This window comes from Saccostrea cucullata, unplaced genomic scaffold (assembly GCF_032062105.1).
Source record: "Saccostrea cucullata isolate Sc308-1 unplaced genomic scaffold, CSIRO_AGI_Scuc_v1 ctg783, whole genome shotgun sequence".
In the NCBI taxonomy this organism is placed as follows: Eukaryota; Metazoa; Mollusca; class Bivalvia; order Ostreida; family Ostreidae; genus Saccostrea; species Saccostrea cuccullata.
The window spans coordinates 263,387-285,842 of NW_026932035.1; the positions used below are offsets into that span (position 1 = coordinate 263,387).

Consider the following 22,456-nt stretch of genomic DNA (forward strand, 5'->3'; position numbering starts at 1 on the left):
CCAAATTTAATGCACTTTGAAATTTTTTTTCAAAGTGCGTTGATTTTGTTCCAATTTTAACGTACTTTGATTCACTTCACAAAGACATATCAGCACATAAATCGGAATAAAAAAAAATCTAGTCGTGTACTCACCATATAATTTTTTATTCAAAATGACGACCAGTTCCATTGAAACGTAGGGAGTATGAAAATTTTAACTCCTTTTTTTTTCTCGATACTCCCAAGGTGCATGCAAACACTATTTAGAAAAAGAAAACTTGTAATGACATAACTGAAAAAAAATTGAAGGAGGTTGAAAGGGAAAGCTATTTATGTGTTATTTCTTTATAAGACAGACAGTAAAATGTGAGGAAAAAAAATAGAAAGAGGAATAAAGGATATTCACTGAGGTACCGTTACTAGACGGTAAGGGCCGACTGTGAACTGAAATGTATGACAGAAATCGAGATTTCTTTATGAAGCTTTTCCATTAACAACTTTCTTTAAATGCATTTTCCGATACTATACCTATATATTTATATTTTATATTTTTATATTATATTTATTTATATGATACTGAAGAGTCTGCTCTACTGCATGAGTGCGATATTTTTTTAATGTTTTTGTATGTTTAAAAGCCACGGGTACTTGTTTCTGTAATTAATAAATTTTGAACCCTAATTATAATATTAATTTTGCGTTATCATTATACTTTGGGTTAAAAAATTAAAACAGAAACAAGTTCTAATATAAGAGTAATTTAAACCCCCCCCCCCTATTCAAGCCCGGGGCTTATTGGACTATTTTTATCACAAATCATATTTATTACACTTATTCATCATGTGTACCATATGAAACAATTGTAAAAACCTCAAATAATAATTCAAAAAACAAACAAACAAACAAAAAACCAAAACAAAACTGAATATTTCTTCAATTAGCACCACCCGTTGAAAATAAATATTGGTCACTTCCGGCTCGTCGACTACTGTGGGATGGGACTGTTTTCTGTTTAATGTTTGAACACATATATCATGTTTTTAAACCAGTTTCATTGTTGAAATTTAAGGAATATTTATGCAATAACATATCTGTATAATGGTTTAACAACATGACATGGTAACTGGAAATACCGGAAGTGTTTTGATGAGTTTGATTATGGTATAAACGTAGATTACAGGTAACCTTTTTATGTTTTGTTTCTGATGGAGGATTAAGCATTTCCTCAAGGCTTTTTGCATTTGTTGATAAATTTATTTAATTTGCATTTGATATTCAATACTCATGAGTCGATGAACGTGATTGAAATAACCACCTTGATTTCAACTGATTTCAACAGGCACACACCACCATAATCCGAGATTCCTCTGACTCTAACCCCTGCTTTTATATTGTTGGGGTTAAAGTCAGAGGAATCTCAGATTAACTCCACCATATGGTCATTAACCCCCATTTGGTAGTCAATCACCCATATCGGATTCGTTTTTTTCCTACCAAATGGGAAGAAAAATTGTTTGGGTAGACTTTACTTTACCGGTCCCCAAATCCGCAAGACCCTCGCGCTCATTGGACTATGACGTAACAACTACGTCACTCAACTGAAATGGGTTAAATTTGCACACTATTCGACTGATTAGGATTAGTCTTGCACCCACCTTAGAGATTAGGGTTAGTCCTTGCACTAGTATTCGACTGATTTTGGTTAGTCTCGCGTCCATCCGAGAGATTAGGGTTAGTCCTCGCACATTATTCGACTGATTAGGGTTAGTTTAGCATCTGCCAGGAAGATTTCGTCTGAACGTCTTAGTCCTTGCATACCATCCGATGGATTAGGGTTAGTGAATCGTTCTTTTAGTTAAGTTAAGAAATTCAGTCGTTTCTGTAATTTTTCCAAGATCATAATTCCGATTCATAGGCATTTCCTTCGTTTGTTTACATGGAAGATTGACTAAGTCCGAAAGAAATGACAAAAGTTCAGAATTATTCTTTGTCGATTTTTTCCATGAGTAAACAATGTTTATTAATTTTTTTCAGAGAACGAGGTTAAAAACTTTGTTTAAAAACAAAGTTTTAAACTAAACTTTTAACCGTAGAATTCAAATTTGGGGTCAAAAGGCCAAAAAAACTCGTATTTAAAATTTTTTTCGATCGCTCACGCGATCTCATATATACTGAAGTCGCCTTCGGCGACACTACATTTTAGCGCGTTTTTCTGGGGACCGGTAAAGTAAAGTCGTTCCAATTGTTTTGTTCAGTTTTATGGAATGACGTGAAATGGGCATAATTTTAACTTGCAGGGAATAAAATAGCCATTTGTCAGTGATCTAAACACACAAAAAATTTGAAAATTCAACACAGAATTTGTTGTGCACTGTCGTTCAAATATTTGACAAAATACGTAATATCACGAGTACCTCGCAGTTATCTAACCTACTACTGCGCTTTTGTGGGGAGTTGAGAAAGCTCTAAATCTCGCAAGATTTCTGGGGCACTTGACATTGTTTACAGTAGTGACAATGGAATGAATCTAACAATTTTATGCCGAAAGTACGATGTATTGCCAAGAATTGAATTCCATATTGTAGATTGTCAAATAAGGAAAGTTTAGAATATTTAATCAGCCTTAAAATGTGACGATTTTCAATGAAAATTTAATGAGAAAAGTCCGCTTAGTTAAAAATGTCGTAAAAGATGTAGCATTTTAGGATTAGCTCTACCCAAAAAGCAGATACATTGTAAATATGCATACTAAACCACAAATAGTCGCACAGATATTGTGAATCCCAGATTGTTTACAGAATTTATTGGTCTTTGTAGGTGTTTTTCCAATGTCCATGCAGAATTTTATCATTGCTCACTGCTCCATCTATTCCGGAAACATCCCTTTTTCGAACAATTCCAATCCTGTCTTAACATGTTCTAACTTTGATTGCTCAGCCATTTTGAAACTTTGAATGTTCAAATTTTGCAGGTTTGATGTGATAACGTCTGTCAACTTCATACTATAAAAGTCATCCAGATTTTTGCGGAATTTTATAAAATACAAATGAAATTTATTAAAAAGTGATAATTTATAACAGTTACTGATAAATAATTTTTTAATTGAAAGTTTGTGGTGCTCTGGGTCTCCATTCCAGGTCTAACTATGAAGCCATAAGGCCAGATAAAATTAATATTTAGATTCTCATCCTAATTTGCTTAAATATTGGGGCGGGAGGGCGGATATATTTTTTATTTTTTTAAATTGCTATATTGTAAGTATTAACGAAACATGGACTCTTCGTACACATTTTTTAAATTATGTTAATGCAAATATGAATAGATTTGATTCTTTTCATATTCTTCTAAATATTTAAAGAAGATTCTTGCTTAAAAAAAATTAAATATATACATGTATTGCTATTTAACGAATTATCAAGTACACAAATACGGCATGCGCCAAACAAAATGAGGTCAAGGTCATAGCAGAATTTTATGAAAAATCCTTGTGCAGAGCATATCTTCTCTCTCCTTGGCCCAATCTGGCTCATACTTCACCCACAGAGTGCCTTTGGGTAACTGGTGTGCAGTTACCTTAAACCATGTTTCAAGGTCAAGGTCATAGCAGAATTATTATATTATATTACACAAATGTTCCTCTTCAAAATAAACCCTTTTCAACTACCTTACATTTTCATGTTCATTGTTGAAAGCTGGGCTGTTTGAGATGGCCACCATCTAAATGATATCTAATTATTACTGTTACATATTTTCAAGTTCAAATGCTACTTTTCCTCTGTTATAAACCAGTAGAGCTAAAGTCTCGTCAGAGACTTCTGGTTTTTTGTTTGAACTAGTTCAGCTATCTTTCATTTTATATTTATTTTATAAAAGTTATGAACTTACTTTCATAGATAATTTTTTTTTCAAGAGATGCATTTTACACTGTTATCAGTTTAATTAAACCAATTATTATTTATTATTAACAGGTATTCCCAAGGACAATGGGAGCAGAGTGGATTTTATTGACATTTATCTTGGTGTACAATGGCCAGGGGTTGGTAAGTACTTAAGAATTAGAACTAGAAATTCCTAAAAGAATAAAGTGCATAATGTACATGGATCTTGTACATGAATGAAGTTATCAAGAAAAGCTATAAATGTTGTACATGTATAGCTGTTTTTTCTAGCAGGAGGAAAATTTGGCATTTTGCTTAATCAGCGTGGTTTAAGGGTTTATTTATAATTTAGGAGGAATTTAAATTAATGGATACATGGTTTTATAATGGCAAAAACTCACAAAGAAGAATACTGAACATTACACAAAAATTAGCACACTGCTAAAATAATATACTTATTGTGTTTATTGAAAGGGGAAGCTAGAGAAAAATCAGATCTTACTTGAAGAAAAAAAACTTAGACAAGCAAAAAAAAAAAAAAAAGAATCTTTTCCTAATTTGTTGTTAGCTAATCCAAGCTGGAAGCTCAAGTAGGCTTAAAATTCTGATCACATTTTGTCTGTTGTGCATCCAGCTGCCTGTCTGTCTGTAAACTTTTAACTTGTTTGACTTCATCACAAACACAACTTGGCCAATTTCAACCGAACTTAATTACTACAAAGTATCATTTGGCGAAGGGAATTTAAGGTGTGTTTTTTTTTATTGAAAGTCAACACCCTCCTTCAAGGTTAGAAAATTAAGAATTAGAGAATAAATACATGAAATAATTGGCATATTTTAAGAATCTTCTTCACAAGAACCGCTGGGCTAAACAAAAAACTTTTCAAGTAAAAGGGGAGGGGCAATTAGGCTTTTAGATAACATTTTCAGTTGTGAAAAGTACAGTAGTTTGGGGAAGAAATTCAAACCCCACCCCCCTCTAAAATTTACATTCAAACTTTTCTTTCTCTTCTGAAAAGGCTTGAGAAGGCATATAGTATTTAGGTTATCATTCTTATATTGGACAACATGCTTGATATACATTGGCAGTTGACATCTGTTATTAGTATTCTACCACTTTGATCATCAAACATATTCAGATATTTTTTATACCCCACGCTTGAAAAACAGAAGGGTATATAGTAATCGGTATGTCCGTCCATCTAGCTGTACATCCGTCTGTCTAGCTGTCCGTCCATCTGTTATGTTTTGGGGTACCAGTCTCTTATCCGCAACTCCTCTCATACCACCGAATGAAATTTGATGAAACTTTCACAGAATCTTTATTACATATTGCCATTGTGCACCTCCTATGTTAGTTTTTGATCCGACACATATTTTGGGTTTACCATAGCAAAACATGGACACTGCCATTATATTCATATGGGAGGCGGGGGGTATCATTTAGTGAGCTCATTGCTCACAGTACCTCTAGTATTAACAAGAAATGTTATAAAATCATTGCAAAGTGAAACTCTTTCCGACTAAATGCATTTCATTAAAATAGTGTACCTATGATTCTTGGCTGACTACTGCATTTCAGTAAGTGTGATATTTCATTCATTATTTGTGTTGGGATGTTGAATCTGAGAGCAGTATGTTGTTGTACAGTAATTATTTATCAAGTCCTACTCATACTTTTACTTGGTTTTTGTTTAAGTGGAAAACCACTTACTCTGACAAGGTCTATCAAGGATTAATCTAGGGCATATTTACTACCGATATTCGATGTTTTCCCCCTAGAGAAAATTTCTCCTAAAGATCTAATTTTCCTTTTTTGATGATTAAAATATTCCTCCAATAATAAAAACTTCAAATAATTTTTTCCTTCATAAAAACTGAAAATTTAAAGTAAAACATTTTAGTATATGAGAAATATGGTTTTACTTTGCTACTTTATGCATTTAAAATGGATATAAAAATGCTGAAATTCAATTGGCCCCCAAGAAGGGCTTGCCCTGCACTCACTTGAGTGGTTCCCAGACCCCGCCTAATTTTCCCAATTTCTCAAGAAAGGGTAGTTTCCCCAAAAACCTAGATTAATCACTGTCTATACACTTAGTACTCTGCAATGTTGCAAAGGATCTTGATAAGGTTCTTTTCAAGTAGGGGATATTAAGTTCAGTCTGTCTGTCCATTTAGCTGTTCATCCATCTGTCTTTATTTCTACATGTATCTGTCTGTCTGTAACACTTTGATTTTCGTTAGATATCTAGGAAAGCCTTTGAGCTTTTGCAATGAAATTTTATTTAACAACTTCCTATAGCGTAAAGAAGACTTTTGATTTTTACTAGTTCAAAAGGTCAAAAATCAAGTTCATAAATTTATGAATTCCGTCTGTTTTTACTCGAGGGACACAGATTCTCTGAAGTAGCTTTTTTTCGGCATATTGGTAAGTTTTACTAGCAATTATTTTAAGAATACTTATAGTGGTTGTTTAAATACTTACAGGGGGAAGAATCAACACAGGGATGGATAAACAGAGGCCAGATCAGATGTTACGTACAAAAGTGTGCAAAGGGTAAGTTAAGTAAAAAATTAAGCAATTCTCTCTGTAAATAGATGCAAGTGCTTGTAATTTGTAACTGTTTAAACCAAAATTCAAAAAAATTTTGCTACAGAAATCAAGATTTTAAATATAAAACACAATAACTGTAAATAAATAGCAATTAGACTGTCAGTCTCTTTGATTTTGGTTCGATAAAGGGAACCTTCTCAATTTGAAAAACCCTCTAAAATTCCCAATATCACAAGCTAATACATACATGCCTTTGATTGTTGAATGTTTCTATTAAGAAGATTTCTTTCTGTACACAGATCAGGTTTTTCGTCCTTGTACTAAAGATTCCACTAAGGATACATGTGTAGACTGCCCAGAAGGCTACTTCCTGCCTGATTTAATTGACACTTCTAAATGGACCGAACCACCCGAATGTTACAGAAATGACTGTGACATGTGTGATCCAACTGGTAAGATCTTTTTTTGATGAGAATGCTTTCAACCCCTAACCCTCCTACCCCCTTCCAAGTAATTTCTGTCATGTCTGTCATTATTCAGATAATTATACCCCCGCTTGAAAAGTGGGAGGGTATACTGTAATCGGTATGTCCGTCTGTATGTCTAGCTGTCTGTCCGTCCGTCCGTCTCTCTGTTATGCTTTGGGGTACCCATCTCTTATCCGCAATTCCTCTCTGACATACCACTGAATGAAAGGATGACTGCACTTAACACTGTGTTTTGGGTCTTTTTCGGTCGCTTCTATTGCTTTTAAATCTTAACCTAAGTTCACTTTCATGCATTTACTACAGTGTTCTATCAATTTGACACCCAATTTGAATGTTAAAAATAATTTTAGACTGTATTGCAATAACTAATTTCATGCTTTTGTCATTATGGTTTTCCAAATATAGAGAATTTTACATCTATCTGCCCTTGATTGAACATTATGTATGTATGAGAGGCAGAGCTAACATATCGTAAGAATGAATCTAAAATTAGACTGGATGAATAACAATGACATGTATTAAAAATATGAGATCTCTATTTTTTTCATCTTCTTATTTTTTCTGTATGGCACAAGTACATTATTTACTAGAGGTTTAAAACGTATGAGCCCATTCATGTAAGTAAAGAATATTTTAAATCGATGGCTGACTATTTAACGTGTTCAAGCACAGTGTCTTATTTAGCTAAAAACATGCTACCTATAAGACACGTGACGGAATTTTGTATTCACAAAATTACCTGAGGGAAGATATCACGTGGTGAATTGTAATATTCAACATGTCACAGTCCTTGGTTACAACAGAGAGAGCGAGTGTAAGAAGAAGCAGTTTTTTTTTCTCTTTTAAACCATGAGCGTTGCCCGCATGTTTGTCTATTAATCTCCTTTTAACACAACATAACTAATACAAATATACAACTACTGTTAAAAAGAGAACAATAGACAAACATGCGCTGACTATGTATAAAGTCAGCAAAAAAGTGGGCGTCCTCATTATTGTATGGAGTAGGGCTGTCACGGGTACCCGAAATGACCCGGAACCGCGGAACAATTACTTCGGGACGGGTACGGTTCCGTTTTTCCGGAATTCGGTTCGGGTCCGAGATGTATAATAGAGAAGATTTTACTATAAAAATGGCGTCAAAAACGAGAGATTTGTTAGTACATTGTCATGAAAAGGCAGGATTTCAGATTGGCGTCGGCCATTTGCCAATAAAATTTCAAAATGGCAGGAAAAAAATAAATTTACCTGCCATGTTGGCCTATAAGTTTGATATTGAACGGACAGAATGGCCGATTATCTTCTGTATGTAAGGGCCAGTCGTATAATTTTCCCCCCTTCAGATGCGATTGTTTTTCTCTACTTTCTGCAACTGCCGATTCAATCAGCCAATGACATTTTGGTATAAATAGATCTTGACAAAATACTCTATAATTTTATTTCCAAACCCAACTGCAAGGAGCATAAGAGTAGTGATGAATGTTTAAAACATCGAAGAAACCCATGCCATGTTATTTTTACCGCCATGATTGAATATGGGGTCGGACTAATAGCAGGAAACGGACAATGTTGCAAAGTTTTACTAAGGGAAAAAAATTATTCTATGTAATCTTTAAACGTGATTATACATTGAATATCATTAGAGATACAAGTCTAATTTTTGGATTACTATTTTTAAAAATTATATTCCCAAGAAATAAATATATGTACAAGTAATAAAAGGTGGGACTAATATAAGTTAAATACCCATTGAATGGAATTAAAAAAAAAACAATTCCCATTCTGTTTCAATATATTAATTTTGTTTAAAAGAAAGCAAAATAATATTTCCACCTTATTAAAAGGAAAATTAATATTCAATTATTCATATTTGAATATTTTATGTAATAAAATGACTATTTTGTAAAAGTCGGACAGAAATCTGAGCTTGTTTAACTTTTCTATTGGCCTATAATTTTAGGAAGTTTAGGACAGAATGGCCTATAACTTTTCTGGTAAATATGCCAGATGTCCTATAGTTACTTAAAAATTATTTCAATCTGAGACCCTGAAAGGTGATTTAAATAATTTGGTACAATTGTTGTCTAGTCAGGAGGCTACTTTAAACTAGTTATAATGTTGCAATTTCTAAGATTAAATGTGGAAATGATACAAATCATGAGCTTTTCTTCCATTATCTACCCGACCCGAGAAACCCGAAACCGAACCTAAAAAAATCAGAACCGACCCGACCCGAAAAATTTTGGAACCGTGACAGCCCTAGTATGGAGATTGAAGAACTTGTGATGACCACCGCCTTAGAAAAGAGATTCGTACATCGTAAATAAATACTTTTATTCATTGTAATTAAGTAAAGTTGTAGATAAGATGATGATCATTCCTGTAAGTAAAAGGAAAATATAAGTTTGGAAAGTTTATTTTCACGCAAATTTAGCAGATCCTTAAGTGCAGTCATCCTTTAATAAAACTTTCACAGAATCTTTATTACATATTGCCATTGTGCACCTCCTATTTTACTTTGTGATCCAACACATATTTTGAATTTCCCATAGCAAAACATAGACACTGCCATTTTATACATATGGGAGGCGGGGGTTATCATTTAGTGAGCTCATTGCTCACAGTAACTCTAGTTTTTTGAAATATTGTTTGAAAAAATGAGATTTTTTAAGAAGAAATCTTTTGAGAATTAATAAATTATATTCAGTTAAAGAAATGCTCACCCCTCTCCTCAACCCCAAAAAGGCAATTATTATACCCCCTTCGAAGAAGGGAGGGCATATTGCTTTGCTGCTGCCTGTCGGTATGACTGTCAGTATGTCGGTCTGTCGGTCCATTTAGTTTACGTTCATTTTCTTCACAACTGTTGCATGTACTGAAATGAAATTTGGTATACAGGTATATCAGATGAATATCTAGATCAAGTTCTGTTTTGGATATGATCACACCATTTTTGATAGAGTTATGCCCCTTGGACTTAGAAACATTCCAATTATTTGCAGTTTCCGTTCATTTTCTTCAGAGAGGTTGCACATACTGAAATGAAATTTAGTATACAGATTTTCTAGATGAATATCTATGTGGAGTTCTGTTTTGTATATGATCGCACCATTTTTGACAGAGTTATGCCCCTTGGACTTAGAAAAATTTCAATTATTTGCAGTTTCCGTTCATTTTCTTTGCAGAGGTTGCACATACTGAAATGAAATTTAGTAAACACTCAGATTAATCAGATGAATATCTAGGTCAAGTTCTGTTTTAGGTATGATTGTGCCATTTTTGACAGAGTTATGCGCCTTTGGACTTCGAAAAATTTTATTTTTTTTTCAGGGGGGAGGGGGGAGAGGGGGGCATAAGTGTTTTACAAACATCTCTTGTTGCATAAGTTAAATGCATGCAATATGACACATTAAGATTCAGTTAATTTTGTTTACTATGTTAACTAGATTCTGTGCTGGACAACCCAAAAGAATGTGGAAATACACAAAAGGCTCATTGTGTGTGTGACAGAACCAAAGACTACTATGGTGAAAATGACCCAGGACCAGTGACATCATGCACAAAGAAAATCGGTGATCTCTGTCACAGGAAAGGGGTACAGTTAAATCAAAAAGGTAAATAAAGTACAAATGTTCCTCTTTTATTACATAATTTACTCATGTATATTTTCTTGACGTACATTCTCAAATTAAATGCATTCATAGATGTTTGTCTAAGAAGTGCAATGATTACCTGTTTAGTCTAATTAGTGAAACGATTAATTATATAGACAAGTAACATATTAATAAAATATTCATCCAGACAGAAAAGAACACAGAGGCATGCAAACTGTTTGCATGGTGAACATGGCCTGATCCAGTTTTTTTTTTTTAATTTATGCCCTTGTTTAGAGATCAGCTTTACTGAAAATGTGTATTGTGTAATGTGTCATATTAATATGATGGAAGCCAAATTCTAATGTTTTAATCAGTTTACCAGAGGCCTGTTCAACAGAGTGAGCGCTCACCTACATTTCTGTTGGAGGTACTGTAAATCACTTTTATTCGCGAGAACTTTATTTTCATGTAGAGTGCTCGCAAAAATATCATTCTCACTTCTGTTCGTATTCTTAAAGAATGTAAAGAGCAGACAATGAAAATATTGTCTTGCTAATGAAGAGTAAATGTCTTTCTCACGAAAATAAGGTGTTGCGTAAATTAAGTGATTTACAAAATAAGGAATTTTGGTGAGCGCCCACGAACCTGCGCTTTGTGGAATAGGCCTCTGGTTTAGATAGAGTACTTTTTTTCATTAGTAGTGAAAAAAAAGTTCATTTTAATACAGTAATGAATCATTACTGTAATTGTGTGAGAAATATCTACAAGTTTCATGACCTAACTCAAGAATATTAAGAGCCATTCTCTGTAATGATTTGAAATTTTATATAGGAGCTGTGGCACACATAGTCTCAGAATTTCTCTAAACTCTCTATGATAAAAGTCATTGATACCCTAAACTGAAATCAGACAAAAATTGGTTGCTATGTTTTATAGTTACCATGGCAACATGTCTTAAAGTTCGAAAAAAGGCATTTTTTAAACATGTTTAGAGCCCCATAGTTAACATTTGCGGCAAAGCAAACAACTGGCAATGACTGTTTCCAAAAGTTGAAGGTCAGATGTCTCAAATGCATGATAAACATGTTTGGTAAATCAACTTTTACATATGTTACTATGGTAACAAAGTATTCAAAAGTAAAAAAAATATTCATTGAATTTTATAAAGTCACAACCGTAAAAATAATTAAGAAATAAATAACAAGTTTATAAACTTCAATGGGAATTGAAGTGGGTCGGTCACGTGATCAAATCCTGTGAAGGCCGAAGGCCTTCTCAGAAGATTTGATCACGTACCGACCCACTTCAATTCCCATTGAAGTTTATAAACTTGTTATTTATTACTTATATATACATTTGAGACAGACGCTTGAATATTTTCGAATATAAATTATTGCACTAACCGTCCGTCATAGATTTTGAAAAATGACGCAAGGTGTAAATCGGCTTGAATGGCGGTTATGCTTCGAATTCAGCAGGCTAAGGATTTTATTTCTAAGGGAATATCTTGTTAAGGGCTACCTGTGATCAGTAATAGTGAACAAACTGTTGTCTGGGAATATTTCTATTCGTGAAAATTGATAATTGATGCTGAAAAGACACCAGAAACACGTCCGAAGACCGATGATAAAAAGTTGGAGGAATTTCGGTCGCCAGAAAAAGGATGCATGATCCGATGGATGGAAACACTTGACAGTGCCAGTTAATTTGCAATCAAGTAGGCTATTTAAGATCAAAAACATTTAACCAACGATATCAATAACTAAAGGCATATTCATGATGTAAACAAAACACGGGGACACTAGCGAAAACTTACATTGAACTACGACAGCGCCGAGATGTTTGTCAGCTGTTCGTGGCGTGATTGCAATGCTTTGATATTTTCCAACAGATTTACACATTTATCGTGGGTAGAATTTGATGACAAAAATACAGTTTATCATGAAGATTTAACCAGAAGTCTACCAAAAAATAAGGATAAACGTTCGAGACTGTACAGCTGAAAAAAGTGACATAAAACTTGTAAACAAAAGCTAGTTTCTATCGGTATATTCTCCATGTATATACAGGTTAAATCGATAGCCATAAACTGTTTAAAATACTTGTTAACGTTGTAAATGAAATAATTATTATTTTACTTGCATATTTTGTTCATTTTTTTATACATGATGATGAAATGCAAGTAGAGCAAGTCATTTTATATTTATGCACTGGTAGATATTATTGCGCCGTGTGATTAGGTCACGTATTGACCTCTGACCTCAGACAAACTTCATACAGAATTGAAGATATTTGTTCTCTGTATGTTTATATAATAGAGAGATACCACAAATGTATATATAAAGCAATTATAGGATGAAATGTGACCAAATAATTGAAAAAAGAGCCTTGAAACATATACCAAGAACAAATTATGATATTTCATTTTGGTTGGCAATGGTTGCCAAGGTTTTTAAACCATAGAGAGCCTTCAAAGTAACATTCTGTATGTTTAAATCTGATCCTTTCTTTAAGAAAAGCACATTTCCTCATAACTAATGATCAATTTTTAAAGATGTTGGTGTGCTCCTAGTTTTCCCATTTGAAAAAATTCAGATTAGATTCTTAAAATAGAGCGTTGCTATGGAAATAAGCAGAAAATATATGCTTAAAAACCTGAAAAATATTTTCTTTCCTTGGATACGTACCCTTAAATGTAGATTCCCAAAACTTTTATGATTGATATTTATTAACAGCTAACCTGACTTTTAATTTTGATTATCATCCAATCTCTAAGTGGATGCAAGAAGTTGGCACACAGGGTTTAATATTGATATAAAGTTCACAAAATCGAACATTTTCCCTTCTTGGTAACCATAGCAACAGTGTTGTATTCTTCATCAAATTTTATCAATATATGATATTCAACTTCAGTTCTAACAGATAAGTACTATTCAATCTGAGTCCTTTAATTTGTTTCTTGATTATATGGCAGTTTAATTCTTAATGCTGCAAAAAATAATTCACTTTTAAGCACTGCTACTATGTTTCCATGGTAACACTGCAAAGTAGCAATTATACCCAATTTTTCTTATGGTTTTGGTGTTGCAAGGTCCTAAGGATGCATATTTGCCAGTCTTGAATTTTCATGTTTTTCCTCAAGACAGTAGCATTAACCCAATCTTAGTTACTGGTTTTGCATGGTTACACTGTGTTACCATGGCAACCATAAAAGTTATTTATAGAATAATATTGCTTATACTTATATACTTAAGGTCAAACATTTTCATTGTTTTTCTTAAGTCGTTGATTGAGTTTGAGCATGTAACACCTACCATTTGTGAATACGGAGTGTTTTTCAGCATATTTCAGCATTTTAAATTCTATTCTAAATGTACCCTTGGTTACCACTTACTTATATATTCTAAACAGATTCTTTACAGTATAAGCATGATAAGTGACATCAAGGTGTCATGTTTTTGTGAGAATGGTTTGTTTGCTTTTTCTAGTTTTTATTAAGCCACAGTCAAGATTTAAAGTGGCTGTAAATCTCGATTTTTCAAACTTTTCCGGCTGTTGCCATAGCAACCGAGACACTTAGCAACGAAATGTTGTTTGATATTTGTTTCTGGTGTCAAGTACTAAGCATGGGTGAAGTTTCATCAAAATCGGTGACCATGCGTGGCAACGAAGTTTAAGTGGTTACAGAGAATGGCTATTAACTACCGTGAACCATTTTTTGTGCTTTATATTTTGTGGAGACCTTTTTCAGTCATGAAAATTAATTGTTGCTGATTGATTACAAACTAACGAATCAACAGTAAAAGATGATACAAATAATAAAGCTTGCTAACAGTATATACTCTTGAAAGGTATTTTTAAAAGTATTCTTTCAATATACATTTTCAATACAGTATTCTAATCTTGATATTCACAGGAGAATGTGAGCCCTGTCCTCCTGGAACGGAAAAGAACAGAGACGATTCAAGCCTTTGTACTCAAATAGAAACAAGGGAAATAGCTACGACAAAGCAAGGGACTGAAATTTTATCTAAACACACTACAGCCAATATACAGACAAACTCTTCGTACACTTCAAGCACAATACCACACAGAACACTGCCTACATCAATCAGTGATGCAACTGTGATTGGGGTGACAGTAGGGGTAGTGTTTGTGTTCTTGGGCCTTATTGTCATTTTGATTGTTTATTTCTGCATAAAACGGAGAAAGAATGATAAGGAAAAGCTAGATGGTGAAAATTGTTGTCCCTTGGAGAACCCCAGGGATTCCACTTCTGAAGAATCAACTGCAAGCAGTGAGGTAGTCTTGCTCCTGAAGAAAGATAAAAACATAAAACACGAAGAAACCAATGGATATCCTGTAAAACCCATGATTGCAGTGAAACCAATGATAAGTGTAGATGAAACAAAGACAGATGAGGAGGAGGAATTCGATTATAGTCTGAATGTAGGAGGATTTGTTAATGCGACAAATGATGAGAACGTTGATAGTGCTGAAAGGGACAGAAATACAAGGCCAGAGACTGGATTGGACAGTCTTGGATATAACGCAACAGAGGTGAAGGCTGTGCATTCACATGATGAGACTGATTTAAAGGTACCTGTTCAGATTGGTTCAAATGGTGAGAATTTGCATAGAACTAATGTTAAAACAGTGTATTCAGAGGAAACTGAAGTAAAACAAATCGGAATCAGTCCTGCAAGAAGACAGGATAGTGATATCACAAATGTCAAACAATCTGTTTCGTCAGATGAAACTCCTATGAAGCAAATTGCTATTGGTCATTCTAGAAGAATGATAGATAATGATTCTACTGGAATCAAACCATTGGTGTCATCAGAGGAAACTCCACTGAAGGAAATTGGAAGAGATCACTTTAGTAGAACCACGAACAAGAATGGCTCTGATGATGAAACAGGTGTGTCTCCAGAGGCAACTAGTTTGAAGGAAAATGAAACACCCGTAAAGATTCCTGTAGCACCAGTGAGATATGTTCAGCCTGTAAGTTCAGTTTTCTCTCCAAAACATTTTCAAAGCAGAGATGGAAGTGTCCATAATGAAGTGAATGTGACACAGTTCTCAAAAGCAAATCAAAGACAGCAAGCAACTGTTTTATCAAACCAAAGCAATTCTGTTCAGCCAACAGTGTGCAAGTTTACAGATCACCCAGAGAGCACAGATACAATGTCTGGCATTGCTTCTGGAAAGAATGATCACAAAAACACCACAAACAATGATACTTTATCTCACCGCCGTCAACAGGCAGAGGAGATAAATCAAGAAAAAAGTTCCTCTCTTGAAAAGCAATCCTCCCAGGCAAGAAGTGAAGAAAGTAATACTGTTGCCGATTCTGACTTGCATACAGAGAAAAGTGAAGGGCATTCCCATACAAAAACTGCCTCAGGAGGATCAGTATCGGAGGAATGTTTAGGCAGTGCTGATTATGATGAAGGAGAGAGTGTGGAGCTAGCATCGTCAGAAATCAACGAAATCTCCTCAAACCATCAACCCAAGGTTATGTCAAGTAGTGGTCAATCAGGTGTTCACCCTCTGAATCAATATGTCCCACACCAGTCCCATCAATCCAATCTGAATCAACATGTGCAATCTAATGGGCCTCAACCAGATCAATCTAGCCAACACCAGCTGTATCAACCCAGCCAACCTCAACCAGATCAACCTAGCCATGAACAAGGAGTTCAGTCAAGTGAGTATCATAGTGACATATCTATTTGGAAATCACACACTGCTAGATCTGACTTATATTTCTTGGATGGGTGACCAAGTTCATATAAAAGGATTAAGTCTCAAGTAATTGCTGATGACACTATATTCCTGACCTTCACTTGCATAGATTATGCATCAAACTTCAGAAAATGGATTTGACCTACACTTTCCAAATGACTTAAGAGGTTCAAGTTTTAGGGGTAAGACTATTCCTAGGTAATTGTATACCCTATCATGACCAAATATGCCTGTTACCAGATATGCTTAGGATGCTGGATCCTATCTACATTTTCTAGATGAGTAACCAGATTTAAATATTTGGGGAAAGTCCAGTTTTAAGGATGTAGTGAGTAGTTACAAGATCTATATTGACCAACTACCAGGCCTTATTCAGTTTCTGCATCTGACCTGCAGTTTCTGGTTGATTGAAATTTGGAGCAGTCCATTTCCAAATTAGTTTAATGCTGTTTGAGAAAAAAAATTTAACTAAAGGTGGAATCTGTAGACCTGAGCTAATTTTAAAGTATAATATATGTACATGTACTTTATATTTTTTGGAAGGTACTTGTATTTTGATTTCAAGAGTGTCTGATTTCATCTCACATATACACACACAAACTCACTTTTAACACATGCATACCGATATACTGAGCAATGAAAGATATTATCTTTATAGGACTGAATGAGATAAATAATGGTGTAGGAGTGAAATCTGAGTCTTCCTCAGTACCCATTCCCAGTGGAACATCACGGCAGACTTCCGGTGCCTCGTACGTCCAGATGTCAGTCCAGAACTCTGCTGCCACTTCCGGTTATGGCACTGCAAGTAAGATGATCATTGATACTGTTTCAACTCACATTTGTAGAAAGAATATTCATTGTGTCACACCATACAGGTGACATAGAGTACCATCAATAAATTTTCAAACAAGTCTAAGTATATTTAAATAGAGTCTTTGTAAAAGTATCCAATATGCTATTGTGATAATAATTCTCATAGACAGGATCCCGTTCTATTCAATTGCAAGCTATAATTAATATTAAACTTACTTTAAAAAAATAGAGATCGGAACTTACTCAGAGACAGCAAACAACAGTGGACATGAAAGGTCTGTAGATAATACATCATCTGAACCACTGGTAGTCAACTCTGTACTGCGATCAGATTCCCGTAATGGTAAGCTTATTATTAAATGAGACAAGTTTGTGACACTATTTTGTGCATTGGTTGAGGTGTGAGTTTACTTCATGTTTATAATTTATTGCAGCAGGTGATCCTCTTGAGGAAGATAAAAACAAATCCAATGATTCTCTGGGTGAGAGAGGACTTAATAATGCTCCCTCTATGAATACTGAATCCAGTGATCAGATCAAACCGATGGGTAAGAGATGTAACCATCTTGTATTTTATATCAGTTATATTGAAATGGACTTTCAGCTTGACCTTTAAGTGTCACTTTTATTTTGATAAGATACACATTTTTAACCATTTTAAAATTCCGGAACATTAATTACTGTAGATACTTAATTTTCGCGACACCTTATTTTCGCGAGACAGTCATTGACTCTTTATCAGCGAGACAAAATTTTCACGAATTGTGGTCATTGCTTTATATAATCTTAAGGAATTCTATTATACGCGAGAATGAAATTTTCGCGAGCATACCGCCCCGCATAATTACGCGATAATAAAGTTCTCGCGAATAAAAAGTGATTTACAGTATTGGATTTTAATACTCCAAGACAAATTGTTTCCCTATTTCTCAAAGAATGATTTGTTGTTTTCTAATAGAAAACAATTTGTTGTTTTTTAATAGAAAACAAACAAAAAATAAACCTATTTTACACTTTTCTCACACAAGTTATGTTTTAACATTAACAGAAGTGATACCTGTGCCAGTGCTCATTAAAAGGGAACCAGGAGTTGCAGGAGGGTCACTAGAGGGGGAGATAGCTAGTTCCAGACAGCAGTTACTTAACCAGGCTTTTGTTGCTCAAGTAAGAACCCCCTGTTGTTACCTTAGAAGTGAATGATTGACACACATTGGTTTGGCTTTCAGAAAGTCATTTTAGTTTAGCCATTAGTAGTTTGAAATAATGAATGAAAATGTGTTAAATTATAAAAGTTTGACTCATGGAACCATGTTAAATTTATAAAAAATTTTCATAGAGACAGTTTCCCTTGTAGGGTGGACGGCGTGCAGAGTCTGGGTATTGTTCCTGATCTACTAATACATGTATTATCATCACTGGATGCTGAAAGATGCAGAAAGAAGTACAGCTTAATCAGATAGGTCCTTCATGTCTGGAGACTGGATAATCATGAGTTTAAATACTTTAATGTGTATTACTTACTGCTGCCTGTGGTGTTTTACATACCAAAGTTAGAAAACTAGTACAACTCATGTATGGGTACTGGGAGATAAATAACCGTAAAAATAATACAGACTCTAGTCACCAAAGATGTATACATTATAAAGCTGTTTAATATTATACTATGCATAACTTCCTTGCCATTTGTTTTTAAGCAGCGTTCACTTATGTTTTAAAAATGTGTTTAGGGTTGAAATGTGCCATAGATATTTTTGATATACAGATACATCCCATAAAATACCCTGGTATTGTTCAGAGCAAAATCACCTGGAATAGTTGTAAATTGTTGAGAAGGAAATAAAAGTGCCTAGATATATTGTTTTTTCAAGAATAAGGTTTATAACTGTGTGACATAAGTAGATATATGATCTCTGTATGTTAGAAAGAGACTCGGTGCTCCTGTAGATAAGATTATCTACACTTATCACTTAATTGTGAAACTAACAAGAATGCCCGGTGATGTTCTGTTATAGTGATTTTTAAATAGTATGCAGCAAAAAGAGACACAAAAGATAAATTCTATGTAGCCATCTTGTCCATTGAATGGAATTCCTTACAAATATGTAAAACATACTGTATACAGAGCTATTTTACCTCTGTTGATTTGTTATTTACACATGTACATGTTTAATATGTATGTTTTATACATGTATATTATTTAGTATCTTGTATCCTACCTTCTAAAATATAAAATTGTTTGCTTTATATAGAGAAATAGAGAATCAATGTCTGTATATAAACAAAAATAAATTTATGGTGTAAATGTATGTTTATAGATCCTGGAGTGGACTTTATCTATATAGGCCTAATGAATTCAGTTTTACAACATCTGCTAGATTGTTATGTATAATATGTCACTCTTTGTATAGTTTGATGTATGCTTTATCTGTATAAATCGGAGTAGCTAAACACTATAAACCAAACTTTATTCGCATGAGAGAAAAACATGTAAGTTTCATGTCCAACTATTTTGAATATTTTTTGCTGTGTTTATGTAGAATTTGTGTAGTTGCTTACAGATTCAGGCTGAAAGTTGTTGGAGATTCTCAAATGTATTTTATTTCTTTTTAAACAATTATTCAAGTGCTTCATTTGTTAAATGTTTTTAAAAAAGAATTTTATAGATTAATATCTGAACTACAGAATTAACATCATTCTTTCATACACCTGTACATGTTTGTGTTTTTGCACTTAGTTTTTATCTTAGCATCATTTTAAAAGTAAGTAGTAATCCTAGAGAATGTGTGCCATTTTCAGAAGATGAATCTCTTTGCATAGGTAGAGTGTCTCCCTTTTTTTGCTCACCTGAACTGAAGATGGATGAGTGTTCAACCTTTCAATATAAAACATATCTGCTTTTTCCTAGCCAATGTGCTCAGGTGAGCAATGAGGCCCATGGGCTTCTCGTTTAAAGGAATTTTAAGTTTTTTACTTAGTTTTCTGATCTGTTTTCTAGATCTTTAAAATTTGTACATATGGATTACACAAGATATATTTGTAAGGAAAACTTGCATGCTAGTATGACAAGGAATAAATAAGGTTGTCATTGAATCATCTTTCATATTAAGAATGATTCATGCATGTGCAGTTATCTTGAGAATTTTTATGCCCCCCTTCGAAGAAGGGAGGGCATATTGCTTTGCTGCTGTCTGTTGGTCCGTCTGTCGGTCTGTCGGTCCACTTAGTTTCCGTTCATTTTCTTTGCAACCGTTGCAGATACTGAAATGAAATTTGGTATACAGATATATCACATGAATATCTAGGTCAAGTTCTGTTATGGGTACGATCGCACCATTTTTGACAGAGTTATGCCCCTTGGACTTAGAAAAATTCCAATTATTTGCAGTTTCTGTTCATTTTCTTTGCAACCGTTGTAGATACTGAAATGAAATTTGGTATACAGATATATCACATGAATATCTAGGTCAAGTTCTGTAAAGGGTACGATAGCACCATTTTTGACAGAGTTATGCCCCTTGGACTTAGACAAATTCCAATTATTTGCAGTTTCCGTTGATTTTCTTTGCAACCGTTGTAGATACTGAAATGAAATTTGGTATACAGATATATATCACATGAATATCTAGGTAAAGTTATGTTTTGGGTACAATTGCACCATTTTTGACAGAGTTATGCCCCTTGAACTTAGAAAAATTTCAATTATTTGCAGTTTCCATTCATTTCCTTTGCAATAGTTGTACATACTGAAATGAAATTTAGCATACAGATTTACCAGAGGAATATCTAGGTCAAGTTATATTTTGGGTATCATCGCACCATTTTTGACAGAGTTATGCCCTTTGGACTTGGAAAAATTCCAATTATTTGAAGTTTCGGTTCATTTTTTTTCACAACTGTTGAAAATACTGAGATGAAATTTAGAATACAGATTTATCAGATGAATATCTACATTATTTTCTGTTTTGGGTACCATTGTACCATTTTTGACTGAGTTATGCCCCTTGGACTTAGGAAAAAAATTCCAATTATTTGCAGTTTCCTTTCATTTTCTTTGCAGAGGTTGCACATACTAAAATGAAATTTGGTATACAGATTTATCAGATGACTATCTTCGTCAAGTTCTGTTTTGGGTACATGTACAATCACACCATTTTTGACAGAGCTATTCCCTTTTGGACTTGGAAAAATTTCAATTTGGGGGGAGGGGCCCAGGGGGGCATAAGTGTTTTACAAACATCTCTTGTTTATAAAAACTTGCTGTTTACAGTTATTATTTGTAATAAAAAAGGTTAATTTCCAAGTTCATAACTGTGAGTCTTTGAAATGTCAGTGAAACTGAATTTCTTGTGGTTGTTAAATCAGATGCTTATTAATTGATTTAAAGTTATAGAAATTTTAGTTTCTTATTGGTTTGTAGCGAATGTTTTATGTAAAATTTATTCCAGATAATTGTAATTTGAGAACACAAATGATTTGCTTTAATTCTTTGTTCACCAATAGCTAATTTGTATGTGAGTTTTCACTGAACTCTTCTAAGGCCATAAAAAATTAATTTCTTGGTTCTCAGGCCTTCCCTCATCTCTTCCAAGGGTGCCTCATTGACCCTTTTTATTGCTAAATCAATAAAATACAACAACAAAAAAATCACCTCCCTCATCATTTTTTGAGGTTTTGTACAATGTAAAAAGCTGCCTCATCATGTTTTTGGGGCAATAAAAAAAGTTTTTAAAAAATGCCTCCCTCCCTCGTCATATTTTAAAAAAAAAAAAAAAAAAAGGCCTGAGAACCAAGGAATTAACTTTGCATGGCCTAAACCAGGAAGGGTAATTGAGCTGTGATATGTACTCTTCCACTTTAAACTGTGTTACTGACTTTCATAGTTTCCACCCTTTTCATACCGATTTACATGCATAATGTAAAGAACATACATTTTCACCTTGAAAAGTCGATACCGGTATTGTTTTTTTTTTCTTTTTGACCATTCTGCAGGTTGTAAGTGCTTAGATTTTGATGAGAAAAGATTTGTTAGTGGAGATTCAAGGTTATTTTCAAGCTGTGATAAATTCAGATTTTTTTTTTGTTTTTTTTTTAATAAGGCATTGTTTTTATTGTACAGATATTTAAAATGTAATGAAAGGAAGTGAAATTCTAAGATGAAAAAGAAATTTGTTGAGATGATAACATTTCATTCAAAAAATTTACCTTAAATATGTTATTTTTTAATTCCTACCATACAATGTATTTGTTGCAGTTTGAGAGCTAATTGAATTGGTTCACTGGATTGTTTGCAGATGTTTAATTGACTTCTCAAAAATTTTGAGAATATGTTATCATCATAATCATGAATAAATGGCATTCCTTTTTCAATAGAATAAATGATTTCACATTTCAA

At 33.8% G+C, this 22,456-nt stretch overlaps 1 protein-coding gene across 2 annotated transcripts; it reads left to right on the forward strand.

Moving 5' to 3' along the window:
* Positions 1 to 1,070: 1,070 nt before the first annotated feature.
* LOC134234305 (uncharacterized) lies at positions 1,071 to 22,456 on the forward strand. 2 transcript variants are annotated; one of them, XR_009985159.1, is made up of 12 exons: positions 1,071 to 1,161; positions 3,950 to 4,021; positions 6,350 to 6,419; positions 6,716 to 6,868; positions 10,351 to 10,518; positions 14,417 to 16,210; positions 16,907 to 17,056; positions 17,294 to 17,407; positions 17,499 to 17,612; positions 18,113 to 18,228; positions 18,419 to 20,009; positions 20,040 to 22,456. XR_009985159.1 is itself a non-coding variant. In XM_062716350.1 (11 exons), exons 2-11 carry the CDS (start codon positions 3,965 to 3,967, stop codon positions 18,452 to 18,454), a joined length of 2,772 nt encoding a protein of 923 aa, XP_062572334.1. In that variant the 5' UTR covers positions 1,071 to 1,161; positions 3,950 to 3,964; the 3' UTR covers positions 18,455 to 22,456. The 2 variants fall into 2 exon arrangements, 1 of the variants encoding a protein (XP_062572334.1); XM_062716350.1 differs by having other exon boundaries at positions 18,419 to 22,456.